Here is a 22906-nt window from a genome sequence, read left to right on the forward strand (position 1 = left end):
TCCGACACAGATATTGACAATATTAATCTGTGTTGAAAAAATCATTGCTCTAGCTTCAAAAACCACGGAGGAAAACGAGGACTACGTTTGTATGGAGGAATGACCACTCCTGTTGGCTCTTAAGGTAAAATGGCGTCACTACGCAGTTGCGCCAACGCTGCGTCGAGCAGCAGCCAGCGAGTTGACTAGCCGCCGACGCTCGGGAGATGCTAGTGTGCGGTATCCGGATCCCTTATGCTTTCTGAGAACTTACGATTATATTTTTTACACTTTTGGGACTTATTAAGTAACTTTCACGCGTCGATTCAACTGTACCACCGTATGAAACAACAAGCAAACAACTATCTACCCTACACAATCGCTTGGAGTTTTCCAAACTAACATACCGCTGTTATGCGTGTTAGGGCACTACGGAACCCCGCATCGCAATCAGCACTGGCTTGCTCAAAGTTCGAGGGGTCTGTATTGCTGTTTCGTTAAAATAGTGTTGTTAGAACGTAGTGTTCAAGTTGTTGATTGTTCACAGAAGAACTGCGCATTTCGCGCGAATATAAATTGACGATCTAACTTTACTAAAGTCAAAGTTTGGCGCGAGATATTTTAGGTATTGCAGGTTATTACAATTAAAATCTTAGGCACACTGAACAGTCTATCTGGGTGACAAACAAGCATTTAACGGGGCTCATGATAAGTGGATTCCATTTCATTATATAGACTATGGATAGAGATGGGTAGTGAGTAAATACTCACGGGTAAATACCGAGTAAATACTCAGTATTTACTCAATTTACCCGTATTTACTCGTTTATACCCAAATTGGTGGGTATAAACTATTTAGAGTGCTGAAAGGGGCATACAAATTTGAAATATAGGTGTATTTTGTAAGCCGCTACTGGATTAAGTACTCAAAATTGTAAGAAATGTATTTTTAAAAGGGGCACTCCATACATGTAACTAATAGTCACAAAATAAAATTTCAGAAACCACCAACGTGTTGCACATCATTAAATGGGTCTTTAAAAATAACTGGAACGTTTCTAAGAACATTTTTGGATAAATTAAATATTTTTGGGAAAAAACCGTTTCGAAAGGCCAAAATAATGTTTATCTCTCTATAACTTTAGAACCAAAGTTCAGAAAAATTATGAAAACATATGGAGAGATTAGCCGTATAATAGAGTACAAAAAACAATATTTGGAACATCATCGGTTGAGCCATTTTTGAGTTATCTTTAAAAAACCCTTAATAAAAGGTCGTAAGTGCCGCGTAAATACGCACTTTTGCGCGACATGCAGTCATCTATAACATCGATAGAATTTAAGTACCATATTTTTTAAGTAAATACCTTCTTATTTAAAACAAAATTGTTAACTATGCATTATCACAATTTGCCTCTCACTGATAATTACATTTTTTTCCAAAATTAAGCGTCCTCTATGCTTTTTATTTTATAGATATTGTTAATACACGTTAGCACTCTTGAATAAAAGACAATTTTGTTCTTAAATCTCTCTTTTTGAATATTTTTTAAGCAATCGTTTTTACCCACCTAAATGAGTAAATACGGGTATTTATCGGGTACTTTGAGTAAATACTCAGTATTTACTCACCCCTACCCATCTCTAACTATGGACCCTTGTAAGTCCGGACAGCTGTTGTAATTAATACTTTAATGATAGCCTTTCACCCATTATTAGGAATTTTAAATAATTGCCAGCGAGAAATAACGTGTCATAGCATTATTAGGGAAGGCATAATATATGATTCGTTTCCTTCCACTGTTAAACATCGATTTTGTAGGTTTCCAAAGGAAGCTAAGACCCCGTAAGGGAGGGACCTACGGGAGGTTCGTGTTCTCTCACTCTCACTGAGCGTAAGCGTGAACGAGTAGATGGATGTGCGGGACCGCGGCCATCATGTTAGAAGCTCAAGCGGCTCTCAGTGGTAAGGATGGTATTCCACGTCCTGTCCAATTTCTTTGTCCAATGTGTATTTTGTCTCACATTTTGCTTAATGAGAGAGTGACGCAATGACATTGGACCAAGATATTGGACAGATGGAATAGGTACTACGAGTATCCTAACCTAACCAATGAGTGCTGGAGAATTCTGTATTATCTCACTTACCAACACTGTTAGTGGCAGCCGTCGTCGACGGCGCCTGCGTGGTCTCCGGTTTATTCTGATCCTTCTTCTTATGCGGTTTGGCTGTGGTCGTGAACTTCTTGGTCGGTTTCGGCTTGGCCGGCTTCTCCCAAGATGGCCGCGGCTTCGTCACGAAGGAGGGTTGCGTTGTCGCCTGCCAGTGGACGGTGTTCGCGTTGCTTGGGCGCGACATGAATTGGGCTGGAAAATTGGGAAAACTTTTAAATATTGACGTACATACTTACAGATCCACTTGCACCATACCACTAACCCGGGGTTAACCCAGTGTCAAATTGTACTGGTAACCATGGTAACTCCAGGTTTAACCGGTTAACCCCGGGTTAATGAATGGTGCAAGTGGCCCTAAGAAAAATAAAAGTTGCCTCTTTCTGTTTATGTATGTTAGAAAAAATTGGAGCCTTATCTCTTGTAGCGATTTATATTATATGATATTGGATACCAAAATTATGAGCATTTTAATTTTTAACAAGCAGAACCGTCTGCGAACGATGCTATTAAGTTAGGTCTTGGTGGCTCAGATGGCAGAGCGCTGGAGTATCGATCTGGAGGCCGCGAGTTCAAGTCTCACCCAAGACGTAAATTTATTCTAAGCTTATGAGCATTTTCTTCACCTATTTTCTACTTTCAGGAATTAAGACAGCTCATTGACTTCTCGTTCTAAATAGTTTAATTACAACGCCATCTACAAACGAAACATAAAACTAACAAGTGACACTCACCTGCAGAGATGCTGTTCTCATTGTGTTGGTCGGACACGGCCATAGGGCGCGCGCCACTCAGTATATTACTAAGACTAGACGAAATCTTGTTGTGGGGACTAGTTTCCACTTCGCTCGGCCTATTTACATTTTGGTACTTATTTACACTGTTATAATTTATTTTATTAACTATATCACTATTTTGTTCGCTACTTGAATCTAAATTTCCTAATGAAGGGTGGATTTCTGGCGGCCGGTAGCTGTAGGAGGTTGGCGCGCCATCTATCGGTTTTGTCATGAACGACGGGCGCTGGGTCTGCCAGTTAGGCCGAGCTATCGTGTGCGTCGTCTCGGGGGGAAGCGTGGTCGTGCTTCGGCCGCTAGATGGCGTTGAATACGGTTTCTCCGTGACCGTAACTGGGCTCTGTGTATCTGAAAATGCAAGTTGTTTTATTATTTCGCCGGTCTATTTGGCTAGTACGTGCCTTGAAATTTAGAGGTCACTAGGCTTCAATTTGCTTTTTGGGTGTTTAATAGACAAAACAAGCGTGACTCGGGTCATTTATTGGGTTCGATCCCGTCATGATTGGGGTTATATTTTCCGTTTACTTTTTTATTTAGGTAATACAATAGGAATAATTTGAAGTAAGTACAAATTGTGTTTTAATCGTGTCTTAGTCGGACAGTAAGTAAGAAAGCATTGAAATAAAGTGCATTATTTTTTTTAACCAACACTAAACACTAACCTAATTTAAAATTAGGTTTTTAAGCAGCAATACTACCAATAAGTACTAACAAAGGTGGTTTGACAATAACCGTGGTCTTAGTTATTACTAGCTTTTGCCTGCGACTTCGTCTGCGTGGAATTAGTGACAGCAGCTAAAGTAGGTATAGCGCCTGGATAATGCTAATAGCAATTATTCAATTCGCGCATTGCTTACTTCAATTATTAGGCAATGCATTAAGTCTTTCAATTCCACCCCCCTTTGCACTCTCTTCAGGGACGATTTCCGACATAAAAAACTATCCTGTCCTTCACTGGGACTCAAACTCTCTATACCTAATTTCAACTAAATCGGTTCAGCGGCTTAAGCGTGAAGAGGTAACAGGCAGACAGACAGACAGACACACTTTCGCCTTTATAATATCTTAATTATTTATAATTATCTTAATTTATGTAAGTACCTACTTAAGTACGGAAGATATCAATCAATCAAAGCACAGATCAGGATAAATTGTCCGAAGAAATACCGTGGGTATGGGCACCTATTAGGAGTAGTCAAAAGTTCGGCGTACGGTCATCGACGACATGCGATGTGCTGTTCAGGGTCATAAAAGAGGTTCTTGGTTCACGGTGACTTAAGGAAGGTGTACACTTACCGACAACAAGCCGGCACGGCAGCCTACAGCAGCACCCGAACATAAACCCATCGACATACATCCCCGCGTGCGTGCCGCCCGCACTGGTACAACTTGTATTATTAAGGTAGATATATGTAGACTCACCGACAACAGGCCGGCACGGCAGCCTACAGCAGCACCCGAACATAAACCCATCGACATACACCCCCGCGTGCGTGCCACTCGCTCTGGTACAACTTGTATTTTTAAGGTAGGTGTAGACTCACCGACAACAGGCCGGTCTGGCAGCCTACAGCAGCTCCCGAATATAACCCCGTCGACACACTACCCCGCGTGCGAGCCGGCCGCTCTGGTACAACTTATATTATAAAGGTAGGTGTAGACTCACCGATAACAGGCCGGTCCGGCAGCCTACAGCAGCTCCCGAACATAAAGCCGTCGACACACACCCCCGCGTGCGTGCCGCCCGCTCTGTTGCACTCCTGCACCCACATGCACGCTCCGCGCGCCCCGCCCGCTGTGCACACCTTGCGCGACATTTGGTAACCTGAGGACAAGATGGCGGCTTGTGAATTGTTAAGATTTTGACAAAAACCTGCGTTCGAATTTTATAAGTCAAATACTAGCACTAGTTGAGAAAATTATCGACAGAGTTGGTTAAGCTCTCGATATTTTTTTGCAAAATGTCTCTCCAAGTCTCCAAAGACTCATTTCAGTTATTGTTCATGCATTGTCCATTCATCTAACGTGCTTAAGATTTTTGAGAAAACCAGGCCTAGCCAAGTGACAACATTTGAACTACAGATGTGTGCAAGGTGCGGAAAAGTTGCGGAAACTTATCAATAAGTTGGGAAAGATGGAAGAAATTTCTGGGAAATTGCTCTCCAGTGACTCATTTCACGAAGGTTTGGAAATTTTTTGACTTGTAATGGAAAATGTAAGTTTCATGAGCAATGGGAGCTGGGACAGACCAGTAAAGGGGCCCACAGATTACCAGTTCGCCGGACGATATCAGCCTGTCAGTTGTTTGGAACTGTCACCTTTTTCGATTAACTGACAAGCTGATATCGTCCGGCGAACCGGTAATCTGTAGGCCTCTTAACAATGAATCCATCATTTTTTGCACAGGAATCCAGTGAAACAAACCAGAATGGTAGAAAATTGAAAATTAGAGAGAAGAAAAATTGTTGCATGCATTACAAATACGTTTCTATTATCCATAATCTTTACAAAATAGAGAAGTACCATCACGCTCCCCGATTGTTGATCCATTTAGGGTCCTACATAAACTAGTTGTTCAATACTTGCGCTATTGAATGTCCAATTTACCTAGAACCCTAAATGGCATAACAATCACGGAGCGTGACTGTACATAGGTACTTAGCTAATAAATACCTGTGCTAGGTCAGCTAGGTGTTTAACGTAGGAAGTATAAAGTAATATAAAATCAGTCGCTTGCTTTATACGCTTTCGCATAAACTAGTACTTTACTCATTCACGATTCTTGATTAAAGACTACCGAAAGCTATCAAGAAACTGGTAGTGAAAGAATCAATCACAATTAATCGAAGAAAACATATAATTTTCCAAATGAACGTCAATATCTCAATCAAGTTTCCGTAATGAAATTAACAAGTGAATCAGGAACCAGGCTAATAGGCTATAACAACCACCGGCACAGGATATCCTAGATTATATCAGTTCTGGGCTATTAGGCTAAGTGTTTGCACTAATATCCCCGGGCCATGGCGGTGTTTATCAATAAATACAAGGTAAGGTATGGATCCAATACGCAATGTCGTCCGACTAGTATCGATGAGAGTTAGATACTGGTTGAATTTCTTTGGCGCTCAAGCAATTTTCATCGTAATAATGTACCTATTTCTTAATATCCCACAGACTTGACTTAAGATTTTTGTTTTGGTTATATAACGCTAGGTTGAAGATGAAGAGCGAAAAAACATAAATTTAAAACTAATGATAAGTACAATTTGATAGACTACACTAATAATACTAATATACTTACTAAAATTAAAGAACTTAACGTATTACGTATACGTAACATATTGATTGCGTGTGTTTCTATAACAAATATTCACCTACATAATAAATTAGCTACCTACATAGGAAACATATTCTTATTGCGTGTGGAACTTCAATCGGAAACCATACGTACACATGTAAAATAATCACAATCATTCAATTCACGGACATTATATAAAATCCAACTTATATAAAACAAAACTAACCCAATTGCGAAGTTGAACCAAATGAGCCAGCACAAACACGCTCATTCCGCGACTCATAAAAATGACGAAGACAGATGGCGCGCCTAACGGCCTTCGACAACGTGCGACAGCTATTTTTCTAACAAATGAACCGAGAGATATATTAGATACGCAAAAATACCCACCCCATTCATTTCACAGCGGTAAGAAATCGTCTGTTGCAAAACATAAAATGTGAGGATGTGCTCACTAAAACGCAAAAAAGAGTACCTACCTAACTTTTTTTAAATGAAATATAACTATGTTTTACTTGATGACAGTGAAGATCCTAACCAGGGATGTTACGGAGCTCCGGTTCCGTTTCCGTTAAGGCGGAACTTCCGTTTGGTATTACACATCCGTTTCTGTTCCGGTTCCGTTATGTTTGAAACGGAAGTTATAACGGATGTCAATGCTTCGCGCGGCGGCGGCGTACATCAAATACAAGCATCATACCAGTCATTCGCTCATCGCCCCGCTTGCCACGTGCTACGCTAATTTGTTGTTTGTTTGTATACTTTGTTTTATTCGTGTTATTAAAATTAAAATCGTATGTGTTCTGTTGTGCACTGACTACTGACTTGTGTGTAGTGTGTGTGGTGAATGTTAGTGTGTAAAAAAACGCACAATGAAGCCGAAATCAAGTTCGATTTGGAACTATTTTGATGAAGTTAGTGGGGACACGGCTAAGTGTAAACTTTGTCTGAAGGTTTATTCTAGAAAGGGGAAAACGACTACATCGTTAAAAAGTCAGGCTCCGATTCTGGTTCCGGTTCCGTTTTCGGTTCCGTTTCCGTTTCCGTTTTCGGTTCCGTTTCCGTTTGCGGTTCCGTTAAACTAAATTGAAAACATCTGTTTCCGTTTTCGGTTCCGATAAAACCACATCCGTTACATCCCTGATCCTAACAAAAAAGATTTTACAATTTTGAACTTAATTTTATATGAGCTTTTTTTCAATTTACCTCCGGAAAGAAAAGCTGGAGGCAATAGAAACATGTACCTACACCATTGACCTACACCAACTTCTTTTTACCTGTGAATCGAGAAATGATTAAAAGTTAAAAACTGAAAAAAACATGGCGACAGTTTTCTTTGTCAAAAGTAGCAGTAAGTACCCACTCGCTACTAAAAAGAGTGAGGTAGTTAAATTTTTTGAAGGAGCCTGGCTCCATAATAGACCAATAACATTGAAGGATTATATTCCCGAGTAAAATATTGCAAACAATCTAATCTACAAGTCACAAGCACGTTTCCACCTATTGTTAAGTATAAATCACTGGAATAAAAGGAGAGGGTAGGCCCAATAAATTTCAAGTGGTGGTCTGTACGCCTGGGGCTAGCTGATGCATCTAGGTAGTCTAGGTACCGTAAAGCAGCGCTAAAAAGGAGATTCTGATTGAGGCTGTAGAATAACTGCCGTGTACGTGAGTTTGATAAACGTTGCCGACACGTGAGAATTGTGATATTGAAATGGATTGTGTTTAGAATAAAGTTGAATGAACTAGACTTAGCACAAAAACAGTTCATGTTATGGTTGCATTATTATTGCTAAGTTTGGTTGTTTTTTTTTTTAGTACGTACAATAGATATTCTATCAAATGGGAGAATTGAACCAACAATCAAAGTTAAGTTGCAACTAGTGCTAATAAAAATATATTTAACACAGTCGTTTAATACCTACTCGACACGGCCTACTTTATGCGATTAATGTGCGATTAATAGGTAATAAGCAACGATTATCATAGCCGTGTAGAATAACACTGATTAAAATTTAATTATCTTTTCATTTGTGCTAAAAGAGACACTGGCTTCGGTACCTAACATTGATTTCCAATTTGAGAGGATTATAGGCCACAATTAGGTGTTAGAACATAAGGATTTAAAGGTTTATTACTCACTTAATATCGTTAAAAGGTTTCATAATAAGACGACGAATAATATAACTGCGTAATAGTTCGCAAGATCCTGTATAAACTGAATCAGAATAACATAAAATTAAATATTGTAAAACCCATTTAGAGCAAACTGCAGAGGCTTTTATAACCTTCAGTTAATGTTAAATTATGTGTAAGGTGTTCGTTGAAATTCGCACAGATTCATATTTACAAACATGGTTGAAATTTCCGTTTCCCTCGGCTACCATTTAAAATGTATCTATAGAGGTATCAGGTGACTAACGGTAATTTTATGCCACCCATAATTTCGCGTACGTATGCCAAAAGTAATCCCGCAATGCAATGTTCCAAATAAATGATGTGGATAGTGATGCCAGAGCACTGAAAGGTAAAAATACGACTCGTATCTAAAAAAGGTACGATTTTACCAAAAAAATTACATTAAATTTTTTGTTCCAAAAAAATATAAAAGAAACGGATGATTTTATTTTCACTGATAATCCACTAAAACTAAATTAAAACTCAACATTGTAAGATACAAAAATATAAAACGAAAAAGTCATCAATAAAATTGTAGGTACTTTTTTCGTCAGTTACCATTATTTCTACGCCATTTTAGCATATTTTTGACAAAAAGTACGTAAAATCGTACTAAAACGTTCAGTTTGGCCAAAAAGGTACGTTTTTAGTGAGCATGATGTTCAAAAAGTACGTAAAATCGTACTAAAAGGTACTATCTGGCAACAATAGATGACGCATAAAGGAGATATATTGGGTGCGAACGACGTGTTATCAGACAATGCGGAATTTTATGTTCCCTTAGAGATTTATGTGAGCAGAACCTGACTCGTTTCTCATGTGTACTGACATAAAATCTCTTTGGGAATACAAAGGCATAATAATGTATGTCCAATTAGAGGCATTCGGTATAATATACGTATAATGGTAATAATGATTTATTTTCTTTTTAAGGAAGGAAGAAAGTATGAAATGTTAAAACTGAAACGAGACCTACCTAGTCTGCCTCTGACCACGAACGTAACGTCACGCTCAAAACGTCAGGCCAAAATAAATTTTGTAATTATGAGTGAAAATCGTGTTAGTTTACATGAAAATTAAGTATGAAATGACCCATTAGGTACCTATAGGTAAACCGAAGAACGACCTCAGATTTACAAATATTTAGTGGAGTGGCGGTCAACACATGAGGGCGAGTAAGAACATATGAGAGTCGCAAATCGTGCTCAATGGCGTACGGTAGAGATCTCTGTCAACCAGTGGACTAGAATTGGCATAGGATTATGATGCAATTGTTGTTTCAGATTCAGATGTATTATTTGCTCCTCAATAGATATGTGTTAATTTAATACACACTTTGTTTATCCTCGTAAGTCCCGGAGTACAAGTACGAATTAATTTCGAGTTTTTAACTCTTATACGAAAATCCCTAATTCAAAAGCGCAAAAACCGGTCTGGGTCTTAAGAGGTTAATTATAATATATTTTTTGCAAGTAAGTACTAGGCAAAGGGTGTGCTTGATGACAGCCATTATGTAAATCACTTTACAGGCCATTGGACTAAGAAATTTAAAACGTAGATAATTTAGTATCTTCTACCTTAAAATATTTCGTCCCCTTATATTCCAAGGCCGAATCAAGCGATAAGTTCAGCCTTTCTGAAATTGAAGAGGGACTAAACCGCTATCAGCAAATTAAGAAGATACAAAAATACCCGCCATCTTGATAGCAGTAAGCCCACAGAAGTCGGACCAGTGCAAACCCACCGTTTACTTAGGACTGGAAACTTTTGGAGCGTTCCACAACGTTTGCGGCTTGGAATATTTTATGATTCGCTCACAGATTAGGGAAGTGAAACCAATTGGCTGTAAAATACAGGGGTAGTTTTAATTTAAACCATATACGTTTTGCTGTAATTTATTGTTTATTTCGTCTAACCTATGGTAGTAATACGGAGTCATTGATTTTGAAATTGATTTAGCTAACTACAATGCAGTTTATACGTTTAACACAAACAATATCATATGTATGTGATTATTGATTAGTAGGTATTAATATTACAATTACGTATATTTCTCCTGCTTTTTTGTCCTAGTCTCATCCTGCCAATGTATTATTAAGGGATTTTAGGATTCTTCCCGATGTTTTCAATTATAGACATATTTTCTCTATATCAATTATAGACATGTTCGGAATTCTTTAACAAGGAACCACATATAATAGTGTTATTGGATAATGGGGAGGACGAGGCTAGCGATGTTAATAACGTCAATTAAAAAAAAACTACATTTTACGCACTCGTTTTGGCTATTTAAAAACTGACATTCGTCACATCCCTATACAGTAAGTATAGAAGATTCGAGTAGATAAATACACAAAGTAGCGGTCCATATCGATCCATCGTCTTTACGACCAGCGTCATGGTAAATAAAATCCAAGCACCATAATAAATATCTTAGTTATCCACAGCAACGCAATCTGATTTGCTACTGATTCGCGCTATCAAATACTATAACAATAAATACCAGCGATATCGCACAGTCTGTTTTACAATCTCATTTTCAATGGTGAGATGCACGGACGTCGTATTTTGTTCTGTTGGATTTTCATCGAGAAATTATTTCCAATAGCGATAAATTGTTCGGAATATATTGTGAGCGGGCCCGGCTACCGGTTTAAAAGGCCCTGGCGTAATTCATGAAAATAGTCATAAAATAACAATAAACTAAGAAATGTGAAATATAGTCGGACCTTTTTGGGGTATCGCCAACATTGAGGTCTTGGCGAGAATCTAAATCACTATGGAAATTGTGTCTCATGTTTATAAATTATTTTATGGATATCATCTATTTTTAGGCCTAGGGTAATGACTAAGGAGAGCGTACATGGATCAAGTAAAGGAAAAACTCAACGTCATGTCGTACCAGGAGCTCGAAGGAGAAGGCAGAGGACAGACATACATGGAAATCGCTCCACTGCCTTACTCTTAAAATTTCCTATATGATAATGATGATGATGTCAATCTCCAGTTGTTAATTGAATTTTTTGATCAAAGTAATACGACTAAAATTAGGCACCCTAATACATGTTTCAAGCAACATACCCCCTTTGTTCCAATAAGTACTTATAACAAAATCCAACTGGTTTCCGACGTCACATTTTACTTTGCGTGCTCCAACTAGTACAATAGGCTAATTGTGACCAGCCAAATTAGTTAGAAATTTCCAATTAGCCCTCAGCCTGTGGCTTGCGCCTGCGGCTGCGTCGATGCGATCAGCGGTGCGCACGCGACGGGGAAAGTGTGCCCGCGATCATCTGCACTAACTGTTTAGTAAAATATTAAGCATTGCTGCGTGTCGTTTATGAGAATAGTCGGTCTAGCTTGTTCTGATGGGCATTCCTCCAACATCATCCCATCACTGAACCTTGTGGGCATTGCTAGGAAATAGATTTTCTTTAACACTCTGTCGCCGTATCTTTTTATTCTAATGTTAAGAGCTGAGGTACTAGGGAGTTTTACTACAATGCAATGTTCTGTCGCCAGAGTGCAGCACTAGCGCCTATAGTAAACCATAGAGTAACTTATAGGTAAATACTGTGCATTAAACTGTTTTTGACAAGTTTTCACAGACAACAAAATATGACATTGATGCATCAAGGCGGTTTGTCAAGGGCCTACCGGGAAACGCGAAAGTCGAAATTTAGTTATCTGCTCGAATATGCAAGAGTGATAGAGAGGTTAGATAACGAAATTACGATTTTCTTGTTTCGCGGTAGACCCCCAGATTGTGATGGATTGTGGTTGGCACCTCCTACGCAGAGTTTCGCGTAATATTCCCTATTTGGACAATCAAACGCATCAGCTCAACATCTGTCAGTGGGCTTCAGCAGATCAACTTCTGTCAGTGGGACATTACCTACCAAACGAAAATAGAGTTAGGCAGAACATGTGAACATGTTGCCAAGGTGAGGCTGTTGGCCCAAGGTTGCTGTTGGTGTTGGACCAAAATATCGAAAGAATTCAGATGAAAGACCGGGACCAGTGGCGAATTCGAAGGGAGGCTAATGCTCAGCAAAGGGTATAAAAATCTAGCTAAAATGATGATAGAGTATAAGACTAGTAGATAGTTGGTGAGTAAATATCCCAACGTAGGTATGATATGTAAAAGGATTTATGCAAAAAGGTCGTGAGCTGCCCTACAGTCATTCCTAGGAACGTGCTGGTTGTACCTTGTTGGAAAGTGGTAGGTACCTTCTAATACTGCGTCTCAACTGTTAATTTTAACAACCGAAAAACTGCATTTAAGAAGGTGTAATTGAATATGTTATCATATTTATCAAAAGTTTTTTTTTGAGTATCGCGAAGCATATTTTCATGTGTAATTAAACACAAACATTTCAATTATCTGACAAAAAAGCAAAAATAGGGCTACAACAAAAGGAAAATAAAGGCTAATATAAACAGTTGAACCAAAATACAAAATAAATGTTCATTTATTTTGTATTTACAATGAAAACATAAACATTAATTCGGGTTTTGATCATGATTTATAGGCATCTTTGTACATTTAATACGGCTTATGACAAAATGTAATGTTTTTGAATAATATTTATGTAAGTAAGTATAATTATGGGCGTTTTCTGCGTATTTGAGTATACCTTTGTTTAAGTACCCACAACAAAAGTCTTAATGAGCTTACTGTGGGACTTAGTCAATTTCTGAAGTAATATCCTATATTTTATTATAATTACAGATGTTTATATTTATACTGGGCTCACACTGCCATGCAGATGATTTTATTTATTTTTTCCAGCCAATGATATTGATAAAGAAATGTATAACTCGTCGTTTTTATTTTGTTTTTGTTCCACATGTGACGTAACTAATTGATTGCGGTCCCTCATGTCCAGAACAATCACGTATCGTTTGCATTCGTATTCCAAATAGCTTTATTTGCGTAATAGGACAGTTATTCCAGCTTCAGCATATCGTTTCTCACTTTGATTGGACAATTATTTGTAGCAAACCCAATTGGGAATCAGGTGATATCGAAAAACGAAACATTTGTTTTTATATTTTATAGCAACCATTATCATGTCACAGAGTGCGGAAGTGTAATCCCTTTTGGTGAACGTCGCTGTCAATATTGAAAATAAAGTGTCATTCTATGGAACTTGCTAACTATGTAAACAAACCGCCATATTGAAATTGTCTCTGAATGATGAATTTACTAGTGACTTGTTTACACTGTTTACATAGTTAGCAAGTTCCGTAGAATGACACTTTATGTAACTGTATCTTATGTAGTAGGGAGGGATGTGCGACTTAATAAAACATTGTATACCTACTTAGTAGATACTTCCTTATCCTGTTCCGACTTATTATCATATGGTTGGACAAGGGACTGCGAAGCTGACGGAAGACAGTCGTGTATAAGACAGTGAAGACTATTCCGATAGTCATTTCTTTAAATTGAAATGACATATATTATTACATTATTTCCTTTATTTAATTGTTTGTAGCAATTGAATTCCAACATGCAACAATGACAGTAAATATGTACTTCAATAAGTACATATTACTTAGTAAAGAATGACAAAAAAATAAGCAAAACGAAGTAATTTATCACGCAGTGTATACTAAATGTTGTAATGATATTAACACTCAATCAATATTAATGACAGTCGTAAAAAGTATACCTAACTATTTAGTACCTATTGCGTGTTTTCATTCAGAATTCTTATTTCTCTTTGAAATACGAAAATTATGATTGTCAGTAATAATAATTTAATGCCAATGCTTTCTTATACGCTCGTACTGTTACCAAACTGTGTAAATGTCAGAAAACCTTAGCACTCTAATTTGTAAATAAGTTTTTGATAAATAGGTACAAGCTCTTATCGGTGACTGTACTTTTTTTTCAACAGGCAACTAATACTCATCGAGACAGTTCTAACAAAACAAAGTACAACTAGTTTGCGTTGTTTTATCACCAGAGTTCTTATGGCCACCTCTAGTCTCCATCATCAGATCAGCTTGATGGTACCATAATATTGCATCGCCACTCAACTTATCTATATATAGGCCGTAGGCCCGACGTGAGCTGGTCAAGACACTTTTACTATTGGGTCGTGTTTAAGCTCCAACTTCCCCCTCTCGTGTGACGCTTCGGGCTTTCGGCCCTACGCGGAGCTCGGCCTTCGGCCTTCGTAGGCCTCGACGCGTATGTGAAGTTTCAATCGATTAATGGGAAGTGGGTCAAACATATTACAAACAAACATTGCAAGTTAAACAAAAGCTTGTAAAAACCATTCTTTATAATTTTAAAACTTTATTACAAGATAAATTTTCCATAATAAGTATATAAAATGAAATATGAAAGTCCATATTATGAACATTTAACACCGTTTCATAAATGCATACATTTGCAATGAAAAGAGGACATCCGAGCAACGTGTTCACAATCTCCGGCCTAAATGAGCTTCGTCCTGCTTCCTTTCAGATATGCTGGGACAATTATACTCGTGATATAGGCACAAAAGCAGGCAGAAAATAAATTAAATAAACTAGAGTTTATGTGTGCTGTAGACCTCGTGAGCCTTTTTGGTTCCACAATTAATAAAATATCAAATCTTCTTCTTTGTCGTCACACTCTTATCAGAGTGGTCGTGGTCGTTATGGCAAGCTTCACAATCCGTCGCCATTCCTCCCGTACTGTACATTCATCCATTCAGTGCATTGGTCCATTGAGTGCATTTTAGACTAGGTCTGACCAACGCATTGGCGACCTATTGCGCCTTGTACCATCGACTTTTCCTCAAAGGAAAATGTTAAATAACTATATCGAAATATATATCATAACAAGGCTTAAATCACCTTACAGACTTGCATACCTACTTACATATAAACTTCATGAACTTTACACTATTCTGGGGACAGAACAGACATTTAGTCATTTGGGCATTATCGTATTTATTTTGCAAACGTTATACAAATCAGCTATTAGCTTGATGTAGCCATACACACATCACTCCACAGTTCGGAGCTGATAATAATTTCATACCAACTACCTCCGTTAAATGGTAGACTAAATAGGTAACCTCCCTTATTTGTTAGTCCAGTAAACAAAGCATTCTAGCTAACTCTGCTGTGTGCAACTCTCATATCCGATTATATAACAAATAGGCCTTATCGTTGAACAATAGAATGGTCATTTTCCTGCCGACAATAGCTATAGGGAAGTGTTTACATGTTTACTATTTTGCATTGTTTCGGTCACGGTACCATAAGTTCTAAATTACTAAAAGTAAAGGCGATTATGGCATGGCAAGGGATGAAAGCATAGAATTGCTCTTTGACTCTCTGATCTGTAACCTGAATTAATTATAACGGTGTTTTAGGCGGCTATCATCACAGCTAAAGCGTCCGGGAGCCGCATCAGTATGACAACCGCTTAAAGTGTTAGTTACATTAGACAGTGGTGGATTTACCCTGAGCCTAAGTAGGCCCGGGCCTAGCGGATTAGATTCTAAGCAAACATCATAACCAAAATAACAGCCGCACATCGACAAATTTTTCTATGTCTATGTCTATGACAAACGCCAAACCAAAAAAAATGTACCGGGATGACGGATCTCTCTTTAGCGATAAGACCGCCTGTTGTCTTGGTAGTTTAAGTTATGTGCTTAATTTGTATGTCATGTACTTTTTCATATTGGTGAGCAATAAAGAATATTTGTATTGTATTGTATTGTAAGTCTTCTGCACTATACATGTTAGGCATTTTTTAAATAAAAATCCCGCGACACACAGAACGCGACAAAACCCGAATAAAGCTAACAAAGAGAAGCCACAAAACCTTTATATTATTAACTCTCATAAAATAAAAACATCATAACGGCTCACACATTCAGTTTATTGTAACATTTGTAAGGTAAAACACCTTGTAAAAAAGAACGGCATTCCGACAAAAACTCTTGAAAGAAATCAAAAAGGTAAGAAAACCAAGTATAACGCTATAATGTTTATTTTGTTATACGTGTCAGAGGTTGCCAACGTGAGTGTAGGCGACGGAACGTACAAACCTTTTTGCTGGGCGCGTGCTGGCAGCCTGGCCGGTAAGAATGCCGCGGCCAGCGCGCGTCTTTTGTTTTTGTATGATAGTTTTTCTCTGTCAATGAGCCACAAATGTTTATATTTTCACATCTGTTGTAATTTTATGTGTAAATTTGTATATATTATTTGTATTTTCCCGTGCGATTGTGTAATTATTGTATTATATACTGTACAGCATAAGTTTTTCGCATTTTCATTCACCATCGACAGCCCGCAGCGTACATTTGGTCACTTCGAACCGGGTTGGAACCACGCATGCTGCTATGGTGAATACGCAATGTGCTACGCGTAAGAAATGAATAAAGTGCAGTATATAGCACATCAACGTCTACACTGCAGTCTCAGGTACAGATCTAAGATAATGACTTTAGAAGTTATAATTAGCGGTCGGGCGGAACGACTGCCGTCGTCTCATCGTGCGAGCGACGTTACTCCGCCGCCGTTACCACCACACTGTTCGAGTAACTCTAAATCATCATCTGTACTAGCCAGACGAAGACGGCTGCAATTGGAGGCAGCTAAGGAAAAGGCAAGAATACAAATAGCCCTTATTGACAAACAGCTAGAGGTGTATTTAGCTGAACTAAATGCGAAATACAGTCCACACAAGTCACGCGCGCGCTCTACTAGCCAAGGATCGCTCGACCAGCCGCAGCGGGAACAAATGGAGGTGCAGTCAGACCACGATACTGGTAACAAAACAGTCGGGCTGCGCCAATCGGCGGCTGCCGCCGTCACTCCCGCCGCTGGCACTGATGTGTCGTTATTGAACGCGTGTAACATATTAGCCACCGCCTCTACACAGACCAACGACAACCACTCTGGCCGCGACTGCATTAATTCGGCCAAGATGGAATACTGGCCGACTACCACCGACTCGCCCGCCGGCGGTGATGGGTCGCGCTTAAACACGTTCAGGGCGCCGGGTGCCGACTCTACGAACTGCAACGAGGAACAGTTTGGTCACGTGTGTCATTATACGGCCAAACTCTACCAATCGCCGGCTGCTATGCCTGCTACACTTCATATTGACGATGAATCTGTGTCCGAGGTATCACTCGTGAACCGCGAGCTCGCCGACCACGCCGAGCTGTGTAGTCACGCGGACAGCGTGCAGGTTCGAGACACCCGTAGTACTAGCCAACACATGTGCGACACTACAGTGACTAATGTAAATATTATGTTAAGTGTATGTAATGAAACTTCAAGTGTAGATAATAAGTCATGTAGTGCCAGCGAACTGAATTTGCTAGTGCCAAATGTACTTGTTGTAAATTGTGACGAAAACACTCCTGTCGGACAACTCCCACACAAATGTGATTCGTCAGTGCATTCAGGAGGACGTTTGGCTACATCCTGTGAACATTCGGCTACTCATACACTTCAGGACCGGTGTATGCACAGCGTGATAACCGCTTCGCATGGCCAAGAGGACCTAACCATGTCGTACTCGACACTACTTGAGTTTGACGCACTTGAATACTGTCCACAGAAGAAGCGGGTTCCACCCGACAGACCACCTTGTGATAAAGGCTCTCTTGTGACTTCTGGTACTCGGCGACGCATACGGTGGTATGTCGAGGATTAACCCAGTGAAAAGAATGCGAATTTGTAACGCACACCGTTTGCCGTAATATCTCTTTGGTTTTGAGTGCTGTACCAGCACTAGGGTGGGGAATGTAGGCGACGGAACGTACAAACCTTTTTGCTGGGCGCGTGCTGGCAGCCTGGCCGGTAAGAATGCCGCGGCCAGCGCGCGTCTTTTGTTTTTGTATGATAGTTTTTCTCTGTCAATGAGCCACAAATGTTTATATTTTCACATCTGTTGTAATTTTATGTGTAAATTTGTATATATTATTTGTATTTTCCCGTGCGATTGTGTAATTATTGTATTATATACTGTACAGCATAAGTTTTTCGCATTTTCATTCACCATCGACAGCCCGCAGCGTACAGTGAGTAAAAACGGGTGAAGTTAGAGTTGAAAGCACGCGATGGGGGTTCTGTAATGTCTGTATCACTATCACTGCACTTTGTCTGTCTGTGTGTTTTTGTATGTTTGTTCGCGATAAACTCAAAAACTACTGAACGGATTTTCTTGCGGTTTTCACCCATCAATAGAGTGATTCTTGAGGAAAGTTTAGGTGTACAATTAATTTGTTAACCCGTGCGAAGCAGGGGCGGGTCGCTAGTACCTAATATCACACAATTTGTTGATATACTTTGATTTCTTCTTGATTCCTACTCGCTTTATCAACTACTTTTTATGATTTATTACACAATAAATTATAAAATTATGTAAAGTCAAATTGTTAAAATAAAAACAATAAATAACGTTATGATGCAATGAGATTACCGACATTGTGCACTAACAAACTATATGGGCCTATTTTGACCTGAAATAAATGAATGATTGTTTTCAAGTTGCGAACGACACACCATTACCACCACCGATTAGGGAACCCCTCTTATTATTTTTATACCAAGTACCGTAGGTAAGTAAAACCGGCCATATCGTCGCATATCTACCTCTTATGTCAACATTTAAACCACCTTTTATTTGGTATCATTATCAATTTTTTATACAGATTTGTAAATGTCGTACCTACTACAGATTGTCGTCGTACAGATTTGTAACTCTAAAGGCAGGATTCCAGTGTGCGGCACTGTGCGGCACAAACATATCCAGTACAAAAATGCTTGTGCCGCATAGTGCTACACACTGGTGGAATCCCGCCTTTAATGCTTAAAATGGTCCCGTAAACGTTTAGGTACAGAACCCTAAAATCACCGCTGTTTTATGAATGAATTGTAACAGGAATCGCCGCGTCTCCCAGTGGACCGAACACTTTCGCTTTCAAGCCACTTATACCAAGCCAACGTGACGAGAATACACCGTTCGATTAAACGTTTACCATCGCTTTGTTTCTAAGGGAGTTGAACATTCGTGAGTGTTATTACCAGCAATGTATAAGGCGTTATGCAATAGTGCATAATTCAATATTTCTTTTAAGGTTACTTTTTGGAATATTCATGCCTTTGAAAGTTTGAATGAAAGGATGCCTAATTTGTTAAAGTTTTATTTGAATAGTTGGTGTAATGAGCACAAGGTTTCTTGGAACTTTCTAGGTTTGTATAATATTCGTATTTCTAAATAAAGCTGCTAACTGTATTTTATTCCTTTGACACCCATTAAAAGTTAGCGTGTACTTGTGAAATTTATTACCATGATCTTTTAGCCTTTAACCTCAGCCCTTGGAACAACAGTTCATTTGACAATTAATCACTATTAAAATAAAATAATATTTTATAGGAGTTTTGACATGGTATCTTCATTATCATTAGGTATAGTTCGTTTTTTTTAGCATTAGAAAAAGACTACGCGATCTTAATGTGTCTTTTAATTGTAAAACGCTTTTTAAAAATCAGTAACTATTACTTATGAAAGCAAAAGAATGTAAATAATCGTACCTATATAATTCATATTTGTTTAATTGATATGATTCATTGTTACATAATTGCCGTGACTTATTTTTCAAAAGTGTTTTTCAATAAAAATACACGTCAAGATTGTTTACCTTTTTTCTAATGCTAAAAAAACAAACTATAGTTAACTCCTAATTTGGTTGAAGCTTGAAATGAATTAATAAACAGTATTGATATTTAAATAAAAATACTGTACAATACAATAAACTGTCAGCAAACTCATTTCCAAATGCCTTTGTCTCAAAATAACACGTAATTAAGGCACACCACAATGCGTGTACGAAATAAAAAGCCTTTAACGACACAAGAACAAAAAAGGTATTTCATCACGTGAACAAAGAAAAGGGTCCGCAAAAACAAACGGAGGTGGTTAAATACTTTCCGGACTGAAAACGCGGGACAAAGCGTTGTGAAATGTCGATCTTCGTGTTACACATTTGATAACGATGTTACGTTTATGTGACGTCAAGGTTACGTGGTTACCTTCGGTATGTGTGCATCCAATTGTTCCTTCTATTTTATTTCAACACTTATTTGACAGAGATTAGAAAACCTAGTTTTTTATGGTACCTATAGGAGGAAAAGAGCAGATGAATCGCCTGATTTTGTGTACAGTAAGATGTTTGCAGTTTTGAAGTTTGAAGTTCGTGTATTCGCAAATCTCGTTATGAATCGCAATTTTTCGTTGACAGTCCACTTCCGACAAAGCCTATCTAACTACCGAAAACCAGATAGTAATACTGATTCAAAACCGAAAACCTCTAGAGTGGCCATTACATATCGGATGACTCAGCATGGGAACGCCCCTAACAAGGTAACAGACGATCAGTCACAAAGTACCGTACCGATGATACTGCAAAACCGGTAGTAAGCTATAATGACTCTGAGGGTATCCTTTGTCCATTAGAAAAAACGTTTTTTAGCTGATGAATGTAATTAGTGTAACATTTATCTTGTATTTTTGGTTCATCCATCGTACTTAGGAATACAAAGCAATTGTAAGGTTTACCGCAAAAAACGGATATAACCATGTATTAAAACGTCGTCCATCGGATTATCGAATTTATCTCTATTAATAATAGATTACAAGTCAAATAAAACCCCTGGCCCCGACTAACTAAGGATGGTCATTTAGACTAAAGGATCTTATACTCCAGTTTCAACTGCAATCATCGCGTGAAAAGCCTTTAATACTACGTGACAGTAATCATCTATTGCAAGTTTAATAACTGTTAACTCTCAATCATAAGGCAGTTTATTAGGTTATTACCCATTAAACATTAAAGCTCTGCAAGTTATTATTTTCCTGTAATTTAAACCTTTCTAGGTTACATGTCAATGCAAAAGACCATATTTACGGAGCGGTATAAATATGACTTAATTGTACCAAATAGAATCATTCTCTAGGCTAGTAATGCTTCATAAACATAGTCCAGTGTAATATTGGCCTTTATTAATGTATAGTTGTTGGGAAGGTAGGGGTCTGGGTTGTCTTTAACGAGGTAGTGACGGGTAGTAGTTTTGTGATTAGCTGTGTTATGCAGGATTTATGCAGTTTATATGTTAATGGTTTACAAGCGCATTTCCCGGTAGCTGGTTATGGGCGTTGCTGGGTACCGACACTGCCTTGTTATGATCTAAAGGAGAGTCTTTAATCTAAATCTAAAACATATTGTCGGTTCAGCTTTCTTTAGAACTTCTTTTTACCGCAACCGATAAGTATTCTCAGCTGCAATAAAGGTGACGTTCGCATTCAGACTGCATTACTGCTGCAGTATTGCAGCGAGAAATTATTGCCTTTTAATATCAAAAATCCGGACAGCAATAGCTTTTTTTAGGCCTTCCTTCCGCATCCGGTAAGTATTCTCAGTTGAAATAACAGTATATTTATAGATAGAATATCTTACGTGAATTTAGGAGATTTTTTTATAGGAAAGGAAGTTATTTCCTACTAAGCCTTTAATAATTAAAAAACGCCGCGCAAGATATGGCCACCACGCGGGTTTTGACTTTTATTTCAATTACTCTGATAAATATATAAGTACCTACTTCTGTTTAAAATTTTGATTGTCACTGTCAGATATTTCCACTAGCTATTTTATACTGAAATGATACTGCTATGGTATGCAGGTTAATGATACAATTGAAAATGATTGAAAATTGGATATGTATTCGTGATTTTTTTTTCTATAGAGCCAACAATAAAATATAAAGACTACAATTTTGCGTTAGCCCCTAACTATTTAGCTTCGATAAATAGAATATATTTTGTTAAAGCATACCTACGTAGTGAAGAACCTCCAAAGACTAACTGATAATATTGTTCAGCTTCTATCTCTTTTTATTTTATTGGAAAACACTTGACCGCCTCGTTAAATCACGAGCACATACTTCACCATCGCAAAATTTTTTTCAAAGCCATCGGAAATTCACGCAAGCTTTTTGATTTATATTTTAAATTTTAATGAGATTGCGAAAATGGACCCTAACGTAATGGAACTAGAAGTGATTTACCCAATTACCTGAAAATTAAGTGCTTTGATTAATAGAGTAGGTAAAGATCATGTTTAAAGCGTGACAAGCAACGTCAATTACCTACATAATAAAAAATAAAAATAAAAATTTAGCCTATATACCTATAGCATATATCCCACTGCTGGGCACAGGCCTCCTCTCAAGCACGAGAGGGTTTAGGCTATAGTCCCCACGCTGGCCCAATGCGGGTTGGGGACTTCAGATACACCTTTGAATTTCTTCGCTGATGTATGCAGGTTTCCTCACGATGTTTTCCTTCGCCGAAAAACTAGTGGTAAATATTATCATATGATAATAATTACATACAAAAAAAGTTTTATCATTTGAGGAGTACAATATATTTTTTAATTATTTGCTCGTGTTA

General features: G+C 38.2%; 1 protein-coding gene across 2 annotated transcripts in view; it reads right to left on the reverse strand.

The window, feature by feature from the left end:
* LOC134794174 (serine proteinase stubble-like) overlaps positions 1 to 22906 on the reverse strand; it is a 219436-nt gene that overhangs the window by 15467 nt on the left and 181063 nt on the right. For both annotated transcript variants that reach the window (XM_063765896.1, XM_063765895.1), the window contains exons 4-6: positions 4615 to 4773; positions 2886 to 3296; positions 2128 to 2346 (exon numbers count right to left, since the gene is read on the reverse strand). In XM_063765896.1, the coding sequence (XP_063621966.1) occupies positions 2128 to 2346; positions 2886 to 3296; positions 4615 to 4773 (789 nt within the window). The remainder of the gene's footprint in view (positions 1 to 2127; positions 2347 to 2885; positions 3297 to 4614; positions 4774 to 22906) is intronic.

The sequence above is a fragment of the Cydia splendana genome, chromosome 10, assembly GCF_910591565.1.
Source record: "Cydia splendana chromosome 10, ilCydSple1.2, whole genome shotgun sequence".
In the NCBI taxonomy this organism is placed as follows: Eukaryota; Metazoa; Arthropoda; class Insecta; order Lepidoptera; family Tortricidae; genus Cydia; species Cydia splendana.